At 42.5% G+C, this 20,639-nt stretch overlaps 2 protein-coding genes across 5 annotated transcripts in view; one reads left to right on the plus strand and one right to left on the minus strand.

Annotated features, from left to right (window-relative positions):
* SGSM2 (small G protein signaling modulator 2) overlaps positions 1–7,359 on the plus strand; it is a 138,456-nt gene extending 131,097 nt beyond the window's left edge. For all 4 annotated transcript variants that reach the window (XM_087957334.1, XM_087957337.1, XM_087957329.1 and 1 more), the window contains 4 exons: positions 46–155; positions 2,589–2,685; positions 3,442–3,609; positions 5,635–7,359. In XM_087957334.1, coding sequence (XP_087813460.1) covers positions 46–155; positions 2,589–2,685; positions 3,442–3,609; positions 5,635–5,723 — 464 coding nt within the window. In that variant the 3' untranslated portion in view covers positions 5,724–7,359. The remainder of the gene's footprint in view (positions 1–45; positions 156–2,588; positions 2,686–3,441; positions 3,610–5,634) is intronic.
* Positions 7,360–11,822: 4,463 nt separating this feature from the next.
* Positions 11,823–20,639, minus strand: part of MNT (MAX network transcriptional repressor) — a 72,016-nt gene continuing 63,199 nt past the window's right edge. Inside the window, exons 5-6 of the mRNA XM_026682693.2 lie at positions 14,130–14,322; positions 11,823–13,103 (exon numbers count right to left, since the gene is read on the minus strand). Coding sequence (XP_026538478.2) covers positions 12,397–13,103; positions 14,130–14,322 — 900 coding nt within the window. The 3' untranslated portion in view covers positions 11,823–12,396. The remainder of the gene's footprint in view (positions 13,104–14,129; positions 14,323–20,639) is intronic.

Consider the following 20,639-nt stretch of genomic DNA (forward strand, 5'->3'; position numbering starts at 1 on the left):
TATTGAGAATCGGTGGAGCTAACGCCTTCCTTTGCCTGGTTTTAGATGAGCTGGCTTACAGCTGCTTTACTCATCTCATGAAGCGAATGAGCCAAAATTTCCCCAACGGAGGTGCCATGGACACACATTTTGCAAACATGAGGTCTCTTATCCAGGTGGGTTTTATTTCGGTATGTGTATTTAAAAGATTTTTTTTTTTTAGCTCTTCTTGTCATCTTTCAGAAGCTCGGAATTTTAGCCAAGCCTCAAAGCAATACAAAAGTAAAGAATAAAACCAAATACATCACAGGATGCTTTGACTATCGGGCAGATAGAAGTTATTGTAATCGTAAATAAAATGTGTAATTGCAATAATATCTTTTCCCCCACCCAGAAAAAGGACAAGGTCAACAATAAATCAACTGTACCTCACACTTTATGCCCATTAAATGCTTTGGTAAATAATATCTGGATTCTGAGCCACACATACCATTCCCCCGAAAATACGACCTACTCAGAAAGTAAGTCCTAACTTGATTTTTACATGTGCGCCCAATATAAGCCCTACCCGCCAAAATAAGCCCTAATTAAGACCCTGCCCACTCCAGGGTGCATAGGTAAACATTAAGCTAGAGTGGGGATGAGGGGGTGGAGCTTCCTTGCTACTTATCTTCGGACAGTTTCAGCCAGTCTTGCACACCTCGGCCCATTTCTTCTGCAGCCGGCAAGTTTTTCCTGAAGGCCTCTGTAGCCAATAACAGAGCTCCGGGCTGTAGAGGCCTTGCTGGATGAAGAAATGGGCCGAGGTGTGCGAGACCTGGTTGCAACTATCCAAATAAGTTTTTGAAGGCCTCTGACAGTGAAAAGGCGGCCGGGGACAACGCGCATAAGTGAGGTGAGTCAGTAGATGACATCCCCCTTGAAAATAAGACCTGGTGCCTTTTTTTGGTGGCAGAAAAAATACAAGACAGGGTCTTATTTTCAGGAAAAACACAGTAGCTTGTTTCTTTCTGCTGTAATGGGAAGCAGAACGGACCATATGTTGCTCTTATCTACTAGAACAGGGGTCTCCAAATCCTGGCAACTTTTAAGACTTAATGGACTTCAACTCTCAGAATTCCTCAGCTGGCTGGGGAATTCTGGGAGTTGAAGTCCACAAGTCTTAAAGTTGCCAAGTTTGGAGATCCCTGTACCAGAAGATGTGGGAAGAGGAGAAAGGAGGTTCCCAGCAAAATTCCCTTTAAGTCAGGAGTTTATAGTTGACTAACTTGAAAACCTTAGATTGGAAAAGGGTTAGGGTTACAACCGTTGGAGCATCCCCATTTTCACACGATCAAAATTCAGATGTTGGACAGCTGGTTCATATTTATGACGGTTTCAGTGTCCTGGGGGGGAGGGCGTCATGAGATCGGCTTTTGTGACCTCCTGACAAGCTAAGTCAATGGGGAATCCAGATTCCCTTAACAAACGTTACTAACATGACAAATACAATGATTTACTTAACAACTGGGGCAAGAAATGTCGTACAATGGGACAAAACTTGCTGCCTGTACTTAACTCTGAGCAGCTAACAATAATTAAGAAGAGAATATAGATCCATCCTCTTTTCTAGAACTCCAGGTGTCACACCTAATGCAGTGGCCTCCTCTTTTCTCTGCAACAACAAACCCGTGGTGTGAGTTGGTCTGGGAGAGAGGGAGGAACTGGTCCATAATCACCCTGCCTACCTTTATACCCAGAGGAAGACTACAACCCACATTCATCCAGTGTCTAGTCCAGGGGTGTCCAACCTTGGCAACTTTAAGACTTGTGGACTTCAACTCCCAGAGTTCCTCAGCCAGCTTTGCTGGCTGAGGAATTCTGGCAGTTGAAGTCCACAAGTCTTAAAGTTGCCAAGGTTGGACACCCCTGGTCTAGTCCAACACCTCGACCACTGCATCTTTAATAATAAACACCTTTAATGATTAGCCCATTTAATTTAAACCGATTAAAGGCAGATACGAACTGGTAATCCTCACAATCACCATAGGAAGCAGACTTTCTACTCCCTATTAAGTGAATAGCACCTGATTTTACACTTTTTTTTTTGCCATGGTTGTTAAGCAAATCACTGCAGTTGTTAAATGAATCTCAGGGTTGTTAAGTGAATCCAGCTCCCACCATTGTCTTTACTCGTCAGAAGTCATCTGGGAAGGTTGCGAATGGAGATCACATGACTCTGGGACAGTACAACCAAGTGCGTGAATTTTGATCGCTACGAGCTTGAGGATGCTGTATCGGTCATAAGTGTGAAACCTAGGCATAAGTAACTTTTTTTTTCAGCGCCGTTGTAACTTTCAGCGGTCACTAAATGAATGGTTACAAGTCAAGGACTACCAGTACTGATTTTCCTAGTACCATACGGTATTTCTATCTCTTCCCCCTTAATCGGAATTCTTGCAGGAGGTTAAAAAAAAAAAGATGGACAATATGGGAGAAGGAGGATGATTGAAGGAAAGAGAGCATTCTAGATTCTTCATAAAATTGTATTTGACATGATTGCGTATACCAAAAAATGTATAAGTACCTCACAGCATGTATTTTTTTTTTTTCTGTGTGTGTCAAAAAAGATTTTAGATTCTGAGCTCTTTGAATTGATGCACCAGAATGGAGATTATACGCACTTCTACTTCTGCTACCGGTGGTTCCTGCTAGATTTTAAAAGAGGTAAGGAATTTTTTTTCCTAGGTGTGATGACCCAGGCCGTGGCACAAAAATAACAAAGTCACAAAAATGGGTAAATTCCCTTTAATACCTCCAACTTGGCCCCCAATGTCCAGTTATCCTCGGCTGGAGATCAAACTCTTCCAAAAACAGTCTACAAAGGGAAGAAATGCAATCCGAACCCAAAGTACAGATAAATTAGAAATAAAAAAACCAACACAAACCATGCTGAAGTAATTAACACAACAAGCCAGGATAATAAATTGCAGACTTCCAAAAGATAATGAAGCACACACAGTTGGGAGGACGTCAAAACTCAGATAAGCCTTGACAAAAATAATGCACGCTTTGCTTCCAGCTGCAACTAATGCACGCTGTTCTCCCAGCTGCAACTAATGAAAGGGGTCAAGGCCTTTTTCTCTCCCATAAGCCATGTTGCTCCCTTCTCCGTTCCTCCCAGCGTGCCCTAGGATGAAGAGGGGGTGGCCCTGGGTCTTCCTCTGAATGCACAGCCGGACTGTGCCCTTCCCCCGTTTTTTCCACAGCCACCGGAGCCACACTCCCACTCCACTCCAACAAGGGCATGACGTAGGGCACTGTAGAATTCCCCCATGATGGCTGGGGAATTCTGGGAGTTGAAGTCCACAAAATCTTAAAACTTGCCATTTTAGAGACTCTATGGGGTGAAATCTTTTCGTCCATTTTGATTGTGATGCGCTGAAGTAATTCCATGCTCTTTCTAATGTCTGTTCCATTCAGAATTGTTGTACGAGGATGTATTTACAGTGTGGGAAGTTATCTGGGCAGCGAAGCACATCTCTTCCGAACATTTTGTCCTTTTCATTGCCTTAGCACTAGTGGAGTCTTATCGAGAGATTATCCGCGATAACAACATGGACTTCACTGACATCATCAAGTTTTTTAACGGTAAGGAAATAAGAACTGAACAAGATTCTGTCCATTTTTTATTAGTGAGAGGGTTAATTCCCCATTTGCAGATAGTCCTCGACTTATTTGCTTAGTCACTGTTCAAAGTTACAATGTTGCTGAAAAAGTGACTTATGGTCGGTTTTCATACTTACAACTGTTGCAGCATTCCCATGGCCACATGCTCACAATTTGGGCGCCTGGCAACCGACGTATTTATGACAGTTGCAATGTCCTAAGAACAAGTGATAATTTGTAACCTTCCCAGTTGGCTTTTGAAAGCATCTGGGGAAAACCAGATTTGCTTAACGTCCGCATGTTTCACTTACTAACTGACATTTATGCTGAAATGTAGGAGATAGAAGGAACAGTGGCAGATAGTCCTCAATTTACGACCACAATTGGTCCAGATTGCTAAGGAAGACAGTTGTTGAGTAGCAATCCATTTTACGTATTTTTTTTTTGCCTGCTTGTAAGCAAATCACTGCACTTAAATTAATCAGGCCTTTGTTGAACAAATCCAGTTTCCCTCATTGTTCAAAGGCTGCTGTGAAGGTTGCAAATGGTGATCACATGACCCTGGGTACCACAACCGAAAATACATACTTTTCCACTGATTAATTATTCTCACTTTTAGGAAGTTTCTCTTTAATACCAGGTTGCTTCTCTCCTTGGTTAGTTTCCATCCATTATTTCTTGCCTTGCCTTCTGGTGCTTTGGAAAATAAGTTGACCCGCTCCACTTTGTGGCAGCAGCCTCTGAAATACTGGAACACTGCTATCATGTCCACCTTCTTTCCTCTAAACTAGCTATATCCAATTCTTGCAACTGTTCTTCATATTTTTTTGTCTTCAGGCCTTTAATCGTCTTAGTTGCTCTTCTCTGTATTTTTTCCAAAGTGTCAACATCTTTTTTGTAATGTGAGCAAAACAGGATAGAATTCTTTATTGGCCAAGTGTGATTGGACACACAAGGAATTTGTCTTGGTGCAAATGCTCTCAGTATACATAAAAGAAAAGATACATTCGTCAAGAGTCAAGAATCATAAGGTATAACACTTAATGATAGTCCTAGGGTACAATAAGCATTCAAGTCATACTAGGAAACAGTCAATATAAATTGTAAGGATACAAGCTGCAAAGTTACAGTCATAAGTGGGAGGGGATGGGTGATAAGGAGTGATGAGAAGATTAACAGTAATAGTAGTGCAGACTTTGTAAATGGTTGGACAGTGTTGAGGGAATTATTTGTTTAGCAGAGTGATGGCTTTCGGGGAAAAACTGTCCTTATGTCTAGTTGTTCTGGTGTGCAAGTCTATAGCGTCGTTTTGAGGGTAGGAGTTGAAAGAGTTTATGTCCGGGATGTGAGGGGTCTGTAAATATTTTCACAGCCCTCTTTTTGACTCCTGCAGGTCCTCGATGGAAGGTAGGTTGGTAGTAATTGTTTTTTCTGCAGTCCTAATTATCCTCTGAAGTCTGTCTGTCCTGTTGGGTTGCAGACCCAAACCAGACAATTATAGAAGTGCAGATGATAGACTCAATAATTCCTCTGGATTAAACTGGATGCGGTTTTCCATGTGTAGTCTTACTAAAGTTTTATGCTCCAAAATACTTCACATTTTGATTCTATCCCTTATACAACCAAGGATTGTATTCGTTTTTCTGGCTGCCGCCGCATACTATTGACTCACATTTAAGTGATTGTCCGCTAGGACTCCAAGGCCCCTCTCACAGTTACTGTTTTTGAGTTGGATTTCGCCTAATCTGTTCTTGTTCCTTTGTCCTACCTAACTGTAAAACATTGCTTCAAAGGGGTTGAATAGAATTTCTGGTGGGGGGGGGTCTTCTTAAACCAGCAATATTCAGCCCCCTTCATGATCTGATAAAAATGTGGACAGTGGCTGAGATTGGTCAAGTTTCTGCCCCTTATCAAAATTTAAATGCACATTGGGTGAGCCTTAAGATAATCTTGTAGCCTTTGCTGTTGCTAATCTTTTCCCCAATGCCTTTGCTATTTTGTGTGCAGAGATGGCCGAACATCACAATGCCCAAGAGATTCTGAAGATAGCAAGAGATTTAGTCTGCAAGGTCCAGACGCTGATTGAGAATAAATGAAAGTCGGAGCTGCTGGGAGAACGTGAAGTTTTAGCATCACTGCAAAAAGCTTTTGAAAAGGGGGAGGGAGGGGAGTGGGGATTTTCCTGCACTTGTCACTTCAAACAATGTTTTAACAGCATCTTCCATGTAATGAAGTAAACATTCAAGATATTTCTAAGCCTTTAACAAGCAAGGAAAAAAAATATATAAAGCTGAGTTTTGAGTGTGCACAAACAAGTCCTCATTCTTGGACTCATTTCAGGGCCAAAAAATCATTCTTGTGTATGTTTTAATTCTCCCATTTGTTCCAGTTTTGTCGTGTTCGAAATTGCCTCTTGCCCTGGGGTTGGTAAGCAAGTGTGTAGAGCAAAGAGTTCTTCCAAATTTTACCATTGCTATAATTTTGCAAAATGTTTGTCTAGGTTTCCAAAGGAAGCTCTTCAGTTGACTATAGGAAGGATATCCTGTAGATTTGCCCAAAATTGTACCAGATTTAGGAGTAAGGAACCCCCTACTCTTATCAAGCTAGTAGCTCACAGCTTACACAGTCATGAAAAAAAACTTGTTAGATTGAGATTGCTCTGTTTGTATATTTGATCAGTCATTCCAAAGCTGAGTTCCAGCAGTGACTGATCAAAAAGTGGGGAACAGGGGAAAACCCTTGTATGTTTCTGCACAATCTTGAGGGCTAGAGTCTTGATTTTTTGCTAGGAATCCAAAAGAAGGTTGAATTAGCTGGATTTGAGAGACCGGTCGCTCTATAGTGCCCATTGGAGGATGCCCCTGTCTGTTTTTCATTTTGTTTTGTGAATCTGTCCCCATGTAAAATTTTTATGCATCCAGCATGTCTTTATTTATCCACTTGCCTTTAACCAAGTCTGTATTTGTGGCTACACTCCCAACAGCTTCCAAGCTGAAGCGACAGCCACGGAAAGGGGAGTTTGACATAGCTCTAAAGTGCCAACAACTTCTGTCCAATGTAATAACTCTTTTGTTGTTTCTTTCCTTGGAATGCAAAAAAACAAGTATTTTTTTGGTGGTGGTAGTGGCATGCACGCACGCACGCAGTCCCTTGGCCCTGCTCGTTTTATTTTTGTGTGTGTGTGTGCAAAGTGTTTGACCCATGCATGGTTCTGCTGGACAGTTTCATGGCAGAGGAAAATGCTTTCTCCTTTGTGCATATTTTCTTTGGATCAGGGGTCTCCAACCTTGGCAACTTTAAGACGTGTGGACTTCAACTCCCAGAATTCCTCAGCCAGCTGCCAAAGTTGGAGACCCTTGCTCTGGATAGCAAAGTGAAATCTTAACCCTCTCCCAGCCACCCTTATTATTGAGGGATCAATGTTTTAAACAAGGAAAACTCTGCACTACTTTTTTGGAGAATGTATCATATGGTACACTTTACTATATAAAGACAAAAACAAAACAAAAAAAAGAACACCTCACAACCAAACAAAAAATAATTTAACTGTGCAAACTTTGTTGTACTGTTTATTATAATGTTCCGCATAATGGTATTTTATGAATATTGTGTATTTGCCTTATTTATTTTTGTCCAGAGCAAAAATATTTTCTTTATTGCTCAAGAATTTATCTCAAGTGCAAACATATGTATAAAGAAGAAGAAAAAATACATATTGTCAACAAAACTTTTTTTAATGGCTATGCAGTGCTCTTTGTTTCCTGTTTGATTCAGAAAAAACAACAACCAGCAGAGTGTCAGGTTGTCATGAGTCTGCCAATCATAAGTCAGTATCTCCAGAAAAACAGGTCAACAGATCAAGGATCAAATATTTCTGTAATATTCAGTACAAATCCAGATCAATTGAAAGATGTATTTTACAGAACACAAGCACCTATCTTATCACCAGGCTTGATCCTAGACCACCCAGCTGCCCAGAATTTTGAGGAAAACTTATTCAGGTGGTTCCAACTTTTTTTTCCTTTTCTAATTATTTTTTCAACCATTTTTTAAAAAATAAAAAAAAATCTTAAATAATAAACTGCTTTCTTGTAAATGCAATCATGTATTGCAGGATCAAAAGATGCTGAGATACATTCTAAATCTTTAACAAGCAAGAAAAGGTGGCTACTTTTTGAGTGCACACACAAATCCTCATTCTGGATTATATTTTGGGGCCAAAAAAATCACCCATGTGTTTTCAGAGACATCAATTTGGTGAAACAGTTTGGTGTGGTGGTTAAGGCAGGTTAAGTCTCAAACTTGGCTAATTTAAGCTGCCTGAACTTCAGTTCCCAGAATTCCCCAGCCAGCCATGATGGCTGAGGAATTCTGGGAGTTGAAGTCCACACATCTTAAAATTGCCAAAGTTGAGAAACTTTAGATTAAGGAACTGGTTTAGAAACCAGGAGTCTGTGATTTCTAGACTTGCCTTAGACATGAAAGCCACTTGGGTGACTTTGGGGCCAATCACTCCATCTCAGCCCAATCCCCCTCACAGAGAGAATTAACAAAGTTGGAAGGGTCCTTGCAGGTCTTCTAGTCCAACCCTTTAGTGTAGATCTAGGAGGAGATCCTATACAATTCAGGACAAGTGGCTGTCCAGTCTCTTCTTAAAATCCTTCAGTGTTGGAGCATCAACAACTTCTGGAGACAACAAGTGGTTGTTGGGGAGGGCACAGGAAGCAGAAGAATTAGGTTATGCCTTCAGGCTTGAATTATAATCAAGGCAGGATAAAAATAGTGTTGTGGGGGCAGTTGGCAGTCTCCCCCCCAATCCAGATACAGAATGCAAAGTACAAGCCATGATCAGTGGTCTGCTCATTTCAGGCTAGTCTTGGGACAAACCACATTTGCCAATTATCCACACTCGCTGATAATTCAGGTGGATGTTCCTAACGCCCTCAATCAGCAAACTCAAATGATGAACTCCTCCAGCACTCTCCAAGTAGGTATATCCTAAGATGGACACTAATATCTCTCCACCCCCTAAAAGGCTCATCTGTCCAATCTGTCCAATTGCGCTGGAAGGCTGAGATGGAGGGACTCAGAACAGGTTTTCTGTAGGAGAGGCACAGATCAACTGTTGGCTGAGAAAAAGGGAGTCCGTTGGAAAATCCTGTTGAGTTACCTCAATGCACGCCAGTCCCTTTAAATGTCAGCGGAAGGTGGCAGGCTATTCTCTTGCAAACGCAGTAATTGAGGGGGATTTTTTAAAATCAGAGTTTCAACCAGCCCTGGTCTCTCTTTTAGGCAAACGCATTTCAGAACGTTCCACTTTTCCAGCCCATTCGCATAGCCAGAAAGCATCAACACTTGTATTTTGCATTGCCAAATTGGGCTATATGCACCTCAAGATTCTTAAAAATGTAGCAGGGGCTTTGTGGTCCCAACTGAGCCAGTCTTGGGATTAAGGATAAAAAAGGCCTTTCTTAGGAAATAACTTTACAACTGCGCCAGCATCCAAAGCTGGTGCAGTCTTATCTCTGGATGTGGGTGCTGTTTTATGTAAGAACCTTCTCTTTAAAGAATTTCCTAGGACATCCCAAAATATTCAACTAGGCAGGAAGTCAAATGGGAGATATTTAAATACAGGGAGTCCTTGTTTAGCAACCACAATTGGAGCTTGCAATTTGATTGTTATGTGAAGCACTAAGTGAAATGGTGACTGTGCTTTCCTGTTTACAGGCCTACGAAGGTCATAAAAACAAGGATTGGAAAGTTACCTTTTCATCCCTGGTGGAACCGTGAATAGCAATAGCACTTAAGACTTATTTAGTGCTTTACAGCGATTTACAGCCCTGTCCAAGTGGTTTACAGAGTCAGCATATTGCCCCCAACAATATGGGTCCTCATTTTACCCACCTCAGAAGGATGGAAAGCTGAGTCAACCTTGAGCCTGGTGAGATTCGAACTGCCAAATTGCAAGCAGCTGGCAGTCAGCAGAAGTAGCCTGCAGTACTGCATTCTTAACCACTGCGCCACCGTGGCTCTTGAATGGTCACTAAATGAGGCAGTCGCTAAGCAAAGACTACCTGTGTGTTAGAATCCTATGCATTTGTCATAAGTGTCATTCATTCAGACTCTAGCTTCTAGGAACATTTTCCCAAAACAAAAAGAAACATTTTCTAACATGGATTATTAGTGTTTCACTGCCTGGGAACCTGCTAGTTAAAACAGAAGAAAAAGGAATTGCAGAACTCTTCTGTCGTAATTATGTCAGCCATGCTAAGCACACTTAAAATTTGAAAAAGCCACTTTGGATACAGCAATGGATTCCACTAGAAACTCCTACTTACTGGAGCCCATGACAGATTCAGTATAGCACCTAAATACAGAATGATTGAGATTGACCATTCTGCTGGATTTATTCTTGGCAGATTGTTAAACTACAAGTCAACAAGAAAACAGACCCAAACTATGTAAAAACACAGGCAAACCAATTGAATCCTTTAGGCTGGGTTCACACATCATCCGTAAGAGCCCCTTTGGTTTTGCAAGCTACATTTGAGTCCCCCAAACCCAACCCTCCTATACCACAATTGAAGCATGTGGAATAAATGCAATTGTTACATCTTTCATCAAGATTGTGGTGTGAATGCTGCTGTTAGGGGGTTTATCAACTGAAACTAAATACATATGTGTTGGGCACCTTAGTATTTATTTTTTTTCATCCAGAATGAATGCAATGGTCAGCACTAGCTTATGGCAAGAGATGATTGGTCCCCAAAGATGGGAATTATAAATTTTCACCCACCTCAACAGATAAAAGTTTTCCTGTCTCTTTTACCTAGTCTGTGTTACTTTTGCCCCAGCAATACAATTCTAGGCAGGCCAAAGGGATGTAGTTTTGGGGTAGGCTTAGCAAATCCTAGTAGCAGAGGATCGGTTAAAATAGGTGATCTCTGGCTGTTAGCTTTTGGTGGCTTTCATTTTGATTAGAAAGAACCCCATCTAAAATCTCAAAGAATTAATGTCAGCATAATCCTGGGTACTGGCAAGCAGCTTAGTCAAGCATGAAAATAAGTTTTTCTCCCCTTTTTCTATCAAGCACAGCTAATTCACAGAGGAATTTCTCTCCTAGGCAAACCATGGAAAGTATGCACACAACAGCCTCTTCTCAGTTGCTTGTTTAACGCTACAGCATTGTTTATTTTAATCACGGTTTACTGAATTAACCAAATCACTTTGATCCACCCAAGTGTACTTCAAAGTTCTCCAGCTGGGTTGATGCAACCCAGAACTGCCAATGAGCTAACAGTAATTTTGCTTGATAAAATCCAGCGGTGTGCTTTGCATGCTACTCTGAACATTTCACTTCCCTGAACATCTAACAAGAAATAAAATGTGCAAGTAAAAAAAAATAAAAACAAAATCCCTAAAGCTTATTCTTAAAGTCACTTCAAGATTTGGAGGCTCCAACATTTCACTACCCTCACACAAACCCTCCGTGTTGACTACCAACTTCGTACCACTTAAAAGATGGAATAAAACTTAAGAGCAAGGAGCTATGGATGAATTATGCATTTCAACAGAGAGAATTATGACTTGCTCCCTGCTCTTCAGATCACAAGACCTTTTTTTTTTTTTTTTGAGTTTTCATTTCTATCTGGATCCAAGCCACAGGTTGGATCCATGCCATGCAGGAACCATTAGATGTTCAAAGACCCAGAATCAAACCCCAAATCAGGCATAAAAGCAGGTAAGAAAACGAATTTTTTTAAAAAATCAATTGATCAGGAGGTTTGAACATTACAATAAATCACAAATTCCACGGGTGTGCAACCTCATTTTTTTACCTTTTTATTAGACAGAGGGTATCCTTAAAATGCCATAACAAGTCACAGTGATTATGGATGATTTTACTGAAATGTAAATATAATGAGGAGTTGGGAAAGGAGTAATGTGTTTTGCCTTTTTTTTTTTTAAATACCCTGGTCCACAAAACCATCTTTATCTTTTCAAGATGCTTTAAAAAAAAAGAAAGGATGCTATCTCTTCTCTCCTTTCAAAGCAGGAGGAGTGATGTTGACCATGTGTCCATTATTCCTGGAAACAAAAGGATTTTCCCATCGATGGTGTTCATATTTTTATACATATGTAGCTATATGCAGGTAGATATATATATATAAATATATATATATATATTTTCTATGATTTCTTTTTCTTTTTCCTCTATGCAAAGTCTTAATAAAAGAGATCAGCCATTAAAAAAAGGAACTATGAAGAAGCAACACATCAAAAAATAAAATAAAATAATGGAAGTTTTTTTTAAAAAAAAACGGTCGTGACGGCTGGGGTGGTTGAAAGGAAAAGTCAATGTCTTAAGAACTTTATTACAGTCTTATTTCACTGATTACATGTCAAAAGAAAAAAAAAAATCACTGTGAAGGACAGTTTATTGATTTATTTATTTTTCTCTCTGATTAGGGAAAATTCAAGTGCAGAAGCAGCCCTTATGGGTTTTTCTACTCCCCACCCACCCCACGCCCTCCCTCCCATGACCGAGTTTCTTGAGAGAAATCAAAACAGGAAAAAAAAAAAAAAACTGGGGAAGGGACAGGTGGAGGGAGGAAAGGTTATCTCTGCCTGTCCCGCAGCCCTCTCTCTCTCTCTTGCGCCATCTTCTCGCTGGAGGGTCAGTGCCTCCAACCCTCTCTCACTCCTAACTTCTCTGCCACGGGGCAGTTGGAATGTATGGAGTTTTATCCAGTTGTTTTGCAGCTGATTCTACGCCAGCTTCAAGGTGCTTACGGGAAAAGGGGGCATGGTAACCATGGTGACGGGGTTCAAGACTGTTTGGCCCACCAGCTGTTGGTGGTGGATAACTTGAGTTCCAACGCCGGGCTTCGCCATGACCGCTGGCTGGCCAAGGCTGGCAGTTCCATTCACTTGCTGGTGAGAGATGGCGTGCGCAATGTGGCCCACCACGGGCTGGCTGACCGCCACGGGCTGCGGGTACAGGGGGAGCTGCTGACCCAGGTGGGTTACGTGGTTGAGGGCGGCCGGGTGCACAGTGATGTGGCCGATGGGCTGAGCCGTGGTCGTCAGCTGGACTGGGCTGGAGGTGGACGAGGGTGCGAGGTGGGCAATGTGCTTGGGCTGGGGGCCCGGGAGGACATGGTTGACAGTCTGAATGACGGAGGCGTGGGTAGTGGCCGTGTGGGCGATAACAGTCGATTGCACGGTGGAAGCCGCCACGAGGTGAGTCTGTGCAGGGACAATCGCTTGGGGCTGAACCAGGGCCTGGGGCTGGAGGGGGGGTGGGACATGGGGTGGGACGTGCTTCTGGGCCAGCGGCAGAACCGATGGGCGATGGGCAGCAGCGATGGGGGCCACTGCTTTCAAGAGCTCGGGATGCTGGCGGTGCGTGAGCTTCGGCAACGAATTGACAGGGCTGTTGTCTTCCATGTCCTCATCCATATTGTCTTCTCCTTCTGCGGGGAGATAAAACAAAGGCAGATGTCAAATTCTGGGCGAGGGAAAAGGTGGGAACCCACAGGAGGCCAAATCAGGTCATCTGACCACTGAAATCGCTATTTCCTCTGCCACATGTTGTAAACTGCCCAGAGTCACTTTGATGCGATGGGTAGAAATTTAATAGAGATAGATAGATGATAGATAGATAGATAGATAGATAGATAGATAGATAGATAGATAGATAGATAGATAGATGATAGATAGATGATAGATAGACGATAGATGACAGCTGATAGATGACAGGTGTAGATAGATGTAAATAGCTGATAGAGATAGATGATATATAGATAGATATAAATACATTAGATAGAGAAATAGAGATAGATGTTAATGATATATAGATGATACTGTAGGTGCATGGATGGATGATGGATGGATGAACAGCAAAACTTACATACCACTTTACAGTGCTTTACAGCCCTCTCTAAAAGGTTTTACTTCTTGCCCCCAACAATCTGGGTCTTCATTTTACCCACCTCGGAAGGCTGGAAGGCTGAGTCAACCTTGAGCCAGTGAGGATCGAACCCCTGGCAGTCTGCAGAATTAGACTGCAATACTGCATTCTAACCACTGCGCCACCACCACAGCTCTTAGATAGAGATGATAGATAGATGATAGGTAATGCAATGCAGTTCATGCAGTAGTAGTGTTACTTAGAGTAACAGAACATCTTTTTATGTAATTAATTTATATGCCATTCATCTCACCACTGAAATGATTTCTCCAGCACATACAAGTTTTATTTGCAGTGCACATTTCCTTCCTTCCTTCCTTCCTTCCTTCCTTCCTTCCTTCCTTCCTTCCTTCCTTCCTTCCTTCCTTCCTTCCTTCCTTCCTTTTCCTTTCGTCTTGCTTTCTCTCTTTCTTCCCTCTTTCTTTTCCTTCCTTTTTCTTTCCCTTTTATATTTTATTTATTTTTAATTTTTAATCTTGCCACAAAATGGAATCGTGCCATGAAATGGCACCAAAACATTCCAACATACCTGAAGCAGTTGAAGTGGATGCCTGATCATCTTCTGGTTGAACTGTCTGGCGGATTATCCGATCAATTTCCAAGACATCCATCCACTGACTCAACTCATTCTTCAGCTCTGCCAAACGTTGCTGCGTGGCAATTTTCTCTCTCGCCAGCCGCTCCATCTCATGCTCATACTCTTTCTCTTTGCGTTTCAAGGTCTGCAAAGAAAAGCACAAGGTGAAATCAGAAGAAAGGAGGTTCCAAAGGGAGATGGGGAGATTTTTTTTTCTCCTTGGACAAAAGAAGCATTCCAGGGGTCTCCAACCTGGGCAATTTTAAGACATGTGGACTTCAATTCCCAGAATTCCTCACCCAGCTTTGTTGGCTAAGGAATTCTGGGAGTTGAAGTTCACAAGTCTTAAAAGTTGCCCAGGTTGGAGACCCCTGAAGCATTCCACAGAAACAGAGCTCTGGAAGAAAAATCTCATCGCTTGAACTTTGCTCGACCATGCAAATTACAGGAAATCCTCATTTTCTTGGCACGCCCAGATAAGGGAGAAGCTGAGCTACAAAATTTTGTATATCACACTTGCAAGAATGTAGGCCATTAGTTGTCCTCTTCAAGAAAGGCCGGGTTTTTCATGGACCTTTAGAAAAATAGCGTGTTTTAAAGATTTTTAGAAGAAACTGTTCAAAAGGAACACGGAATGCCTCTTCTAAGAAGTTGCCACATGCTTTCTCAGGCATGGGCTGCTCCTAACATTTATGATTTCATCTCCCATCATCCTCAGCGACTGGGATCAATGGCTCACACAGGACAAAACAATTTAAGGACCCAGGATTGGGATGATTTAAAGCAGCGGCATCTTCCCTGCGTTGAATGTGGTAATGCCTCTTTTATATTCCTGTTGCAGCAACTAAAGGGCACAGAGGAGGGTGAAATACTGTTTTTAATTATCTTAAGCAGAAGTCTCCAAACTTGGCAACTTTAAGACTTGTGGACTTCAAACTCCCAGAATTCCTCAGCCAGCCATTCTGGCTGGGGAATTCTGGCAGTTGAAGTCCACAAGTCTCAAAGTTGGCAAGGTTGGAGATCCCTGGCTCTTAAGCAATGAGGGTGACCAGCAACGAATCCATCAAGATCACTTGAGACAGGCTGCGGCCTTGATCTCCGTGCCAAGCCAAGTGTCCCTCTTAATAGCGAGCAGAAAGAATTACAGGTAGTCCTCAACTCACAACAACTCACTTAGTGACCATTCAAAGTTCCAATGGCATTGAAAAAGGTGACTTATGGTCCTTTTTCACACTTTTGTATGACCTTTGTAGCATTCCCATGATGACGTGATCAAAATTCAAGCGCTTGGTAACTGGTTCATAGTTATTATGACCGTTGCAGTGATCCAGGGTCATGTAATCATCTTTTGCAAACTTCTGACAAGTGAAGTCAATGGGGGAGCAAGATTCACTTAACAACGATGTTGCTAAGGTAACTCCTGCAGTGATTCACTTAACAATTGTGGCAAGAAAGGTCATAAAATGGGGGGGAATTCACTTAACCACCGTCTCGCTTAACAACAAAAATTTGGATTCAATTGTGGCTGTAAATCAAGAACTACCTGTACACAAATCCCGAGGGAGGGGAGTATTTAAGAGATTTCCATTCTTCGGATCCACACTAGCTTTGGTGCGCAAGGAAATCTGAGTATCTATAGAGATTCCCAATCATCCAGGCTATGGTTGTCCCAAAGGTTTTTTTTTCAACAGGCAACTGGACTTCCTTTATTTTTCCTTGAGGATGTTTCACTTCTCTCATCCAAGAAGCTTGTTCAGCTCTTTGCTCTCTGAAGAGGCTTCTTGAATGAGAAGCTAAACCGTCTTCCAAGAAAAACCAGAAAGTCCAGTTGCCTCTTGAAAAAGCACCTTTAGGAAATCTGACTTCCAATGCAATTGGTTTCTACTGGGAAGGAAGGAAAAGAATAAGGAATGAGCAAATGTAGGGCTGATTCAGGGTTTTCTTCACTGGAAACAATATCCATCATTTCCCCTAAGTGTGCATTTGTCCCTCTCCGAAGCCTGAGAGACGAAGGAATCAGTGGCTAAACCAACATTGGGAGAAACGGTGTTTTAATGATCCGAGGAACCGGATGAATGAGCGTATGAGGTCATAGCTCCTCTACTCAAACATGATTCAGTTACGCTCTGCTCGTTCGGTGGCATGAAGGAACAACTGCTTGAAGCTGAAGGGAGTGCAAGCATATTTCTATAACACAACTGAGGGAGTTTTTAGATTCAGCCCTTTGAGTCCTACGATTCCACAGCTGGTCTGCCATCACTGGCGGGGGGACACCCAAGGCTGCTTTAAAGAGGTGCAACTGTTTTGCCTCTGTGCTCCACATCCTTTGGGGAGTTACATTTGCTGAGCCCACTAAAGCGGGGGGTGGGGAACAATGGCCCTTTTATGACTTGGGGACTTCAACTCCCAGAATTCCTGAGCCAGCCAGGAATTCTGGGAGTTGAAGTCCACAAGTCATAAAGGAGCCAAGCTTCCCCATCTCTGCACTAGAGAGATTTATCTTGTAACCTGAGAGTTTTTTTTTAAAAAAAACCTAGCTAAGCAAAATGCTCCTCTTCCAAAGTTAAACGCAATCGCTGCTGAGCATTCCTGTCTAATTTAAGCTCTGAGCAGCCCCTTATGATAAAAAAAATAAATAAGGTTTTCTTAAAAAAAACAAAAAAACAATTTAATAGAAAGGAAAGGGGATCTGGTTACAAAAATCTTGGCAATGGATAGGCTGATTTTAACATCCATCTGATTTCCAAGTTCATGAACAGTGAGCTTTTTCAATCCTCTTGACGCACCATTCTCCTAAAAACAAAAGAATGTGCCAATCTTACGTGTTTTTAATTCTTGACAAACTGCCATTCTCTGTCCCAAGCTCTGGAAAGGCCGTTTGGAGCTATACTAGCCATGCGTTGAGGTCAACTCTACAAAACAGTCATTTAAGGAAAGTGAATTTAAGTCTCACTTTCTTCCTTATGTGCCAATTCTCTGTACTGTACCTCAAAGCAAACTGAGGATGGAAAAACCACCTCAGCATAATTCTCCTATCCTAAATGATCCAGTTGTGACTCCAGATGAAGAAACTCCATGAGGGCTAGGACCTTGAAAAGAGGGAAGGTAGGAATGAGCTGAAGGAAGTGCTGTCTCGGCGGGCCTGATTCTCCTTTTTCTTTAGGGTCTGTGACAATTTGCCACAGCCAACTCGCAGGACAACTGTGAGAAGAAAGGGCGTAAAAAACAAAGGGCAAAACTCACTAAACGTCTGTCATCACTTGAGACTTTCAAGAAGAGATTGGACTGCCATTTGTCGAAAATGGTGTAGGGTCTTCCTGGTTGAGCAGGGGAGGGGTTAGACTAAATGACCTATAAGGTCCCTTCCAACTCTGATTATCTGTTATCTGCTCAGCAAGAGAATTCTGGGGCTCTGTTGCTATCGTAAGTCGAGGACTGCCCATAAGGAGTGAACTACATTGCATTTAGAATGATTAAATATTATCGGTTTGTATTAAGCATCTCTTAATGAACACAATCCAGGCCTGAAAATGTCTCTCGAGACAGATTATAAGGTTTTGCAGGCCAGGTTAAAAATCGAGCACTTCCCAAAACACTTAAGAGAGTAAATCTCCCTCCCTCCCTCCCCCTCTCTCTCTCTGTGTATGCCCACATGGCCAAGTACATTCTTGTGATTTATGAGTTTGTATTTTGGGAGGGGGGGGGAGGAGCAGCTTCCTTCCTTTGGCCTATTTCACTCCTTTCAGGCATGGCTGGGCACCCCCCTCCCTCCCAACTACCTCACCCCACCCGGGCTGCTAATTTCGGCTGACGTCTATGCGTCTTCTTTTCAGAACAGCCTTATCTGAAGGGTGCAGCAGAGAAGGTGGCTGGGTCTGATTTTACACCAAACAGAAAATAGCTAAAGGGTGGGGATGGGGGGGGGTGAAGGCAGGGAGGAGGAAACACAACGTATATCAGCCTTGGCGTAAGATCCACTTAACGCAACAAAGGGATGTTTCTGAGGGAAAGTTTGCAGAGAAAGGTCTTTTAACTGATTTAGACTGTCAGTCCTTAAACCAGGGGTCCCCAAACCTGGCAACTTTTAAGACTTGTGGAATTCTGGGAGTTGAAGTCCACAAGTCTTAAAGTTGCCAAATTTGGAGGCCTCTGCCTTAAAACCATCCTCCAGCGGATCTTTGGGGTTGAAAAAGGGAGCTTCTCCGGGGCTCAGAAACGGGCCCTTTGATTTGAAAAGGGTTGCTTATATCGCTGCAGCTCTTTCTGTGACCTAATGGGTGGCCACAAGTTTAGGAAAGGCAGGTGTTGATTCACCAAACCATTCAAAATTAATTGCAAACTTTTTCTGTGAGTCTGTGAACCTTTCTCCATGCTATCACTTTCCCTGCATTGAACTCAGTTAAATTGGCAGTTCGGCCTGGAGGGACGGACGGGGACACGGCTTTCAAGAAGATTGCAGGTGAAAAATGTATATTGTGTGTGCATGAGTATATATTAAAAAGTGTATATTGTGTGTACTGCTTGTGCCGAAGAGGCCACAGAGAAGCAAAGTATATTATAACGTAATTATTGTCTTGAGAAAAAAGAGAAACGAGTAAGCTTAAAAAGTTCTGCTCCTTGCAAATACGGGTAATCCTCGACTTACAACGGTACATTTAGTTGACCGTTCAACGTTACAACGGCACTGAAAAAAGTGACAGGGCCATTTTTCACACTTACAGCCTTTGTAGCAGCCCCGTGATCAAAATACAAATGCTTGGCAACTGAGTTATGACGGCTGCAGCGTTCTGGGGTCACCTTTTCCAACCTCCTGACAAGCAAAATCTGCGGAGAAGCCAGATTCACTGAACCATCATGGTACTAACTGATCAACCGTGCTGATTCACTTAACAACTGTGGCAAGAAAGGTCGTAAAATGAGGCAAAACTCACTTAACAAATGTCTCACTTAAGAACAGAAATGTTGGGCTTCATTGGGGTCGTAAGTCAAGGACTGCCCGTGTACACAGAATCTTTATAAAGTGAAGTCAATATGCAGAACAATTTGAAAAGTCACAAGAAAGAGAGAGAAGCTGTGAGGGAAAAGTCCTAGACATCAAGGGTCCCCAACTTGTGGGCCATGGCCTACTACCGGCCCACGGCCTAATTGACATCGGGCCACATGAGTGGCCAGCCGGTGCGCAAGCCTCCATGAACACGTACAGCCTCACTTGCGTGAGTGTCGCAGGCAGTTGCAGCCCCACTCACGCGAGTCTCATAGCGGGCACTTACGCCCCCACTCACGCGGTCACCAACGTCGTAGGCATTCGTGTGCGGGTACGCATGCACGCCTGCCCCTCCCACCAAACCATCCCCTCTTTCCCTCCCCCTCCCACTCCGGGGTGCCAACTCTGCTTAACATAACACAACTACCTTCTCTATGCAACTTTCACAATTATAAACCCATATAAATATTTAACAGATAACTAAAATGACAGGTTATCCTAAATGATAACAGGCTGCAACGCTTTGTCATTTTGACCCTTTTTAACACAACACACGCACACACAAGGATGCAATTGCTGCCAAGCAGCATGACTCATATATTTGTGCAAAAGCAGAAGGCATTCATTACGCAGGACCAACCAACATCATCCTGTCTGGTGCCACAACACAATTTGCAAAGTCATTCCCCCTCCCTCCCCCATCTGCAGATCCGCCTTGTCCCGAGTGGCAGAACAAGCACTGAAGTAAAATATACAGAAACATAACACTGAACATGCATACAGAACAAACACTAAAGCAAAGTATACAGAAACACAGCATAGACTACACCATGGTGGGGCTTTCATTCAAGAAAATCAGAATATATTACATTCTGGAAGCCTGGAAAAAGTAAACTGCAGGTTGTCCTTGATTTACAACCACAATTTGTGTCCAGGATTTCCACTGCTAAGTGAGACAGTTGTTTAGTGAATTTTGCCCCATTGTATGACCATTCTTGCCACAGCTATTAAGTGAATCGCTGTCGTTAAGTGAATCTGAATTTGCTTGTCAGAAAATCACAAATGGTGACCTCGTGAACCTGAGACACAGCAAGAATCATAAGAGTCAGCTGCCAGGTGTCTGAATTTTGATCACGCAACGGTTGTAAGTGTGGAACATGGTCATAAGTCGCTCCTTTCAATGCCGCTGTAACTGTGAAAAATCACTAAATGAATGGTTGTTAAGTCCAGGACTACTAAGATGAAAAGAAAAAGAGGCAGGCAGGCTTAAGACCAACTTCCCAGACCTTGGCAAGCCATGGTTTCTCAATGCTGACGCAACAATTACAGCAGCTGTATTTGCTGGCACAAAAAATGCACTGGGAAAAATGTGGCTTATTGGGGCTTAAGCTGGATTTCCAAGAAGAGAAGATCAGCACACTTGAGCAAGGATCTCTGATCAAGACTTGTGCAATGAATTAAGCAGGGGTGTTGCCAGA

This window comes from Notechis scutatus, chromosome 1, assembly GCF_049901735.1.
Source record: "Notechis scutatus isolate UNSWTSFEM ecotype Mainland chromosome 1, rNotScu1.2, whole genome shotgun sequence".
NCBI lineage: Eukaryota > Metazoa > Chordata > Lepidosauria > Squamata > Elapidae > Notechis > Notechis scutatus.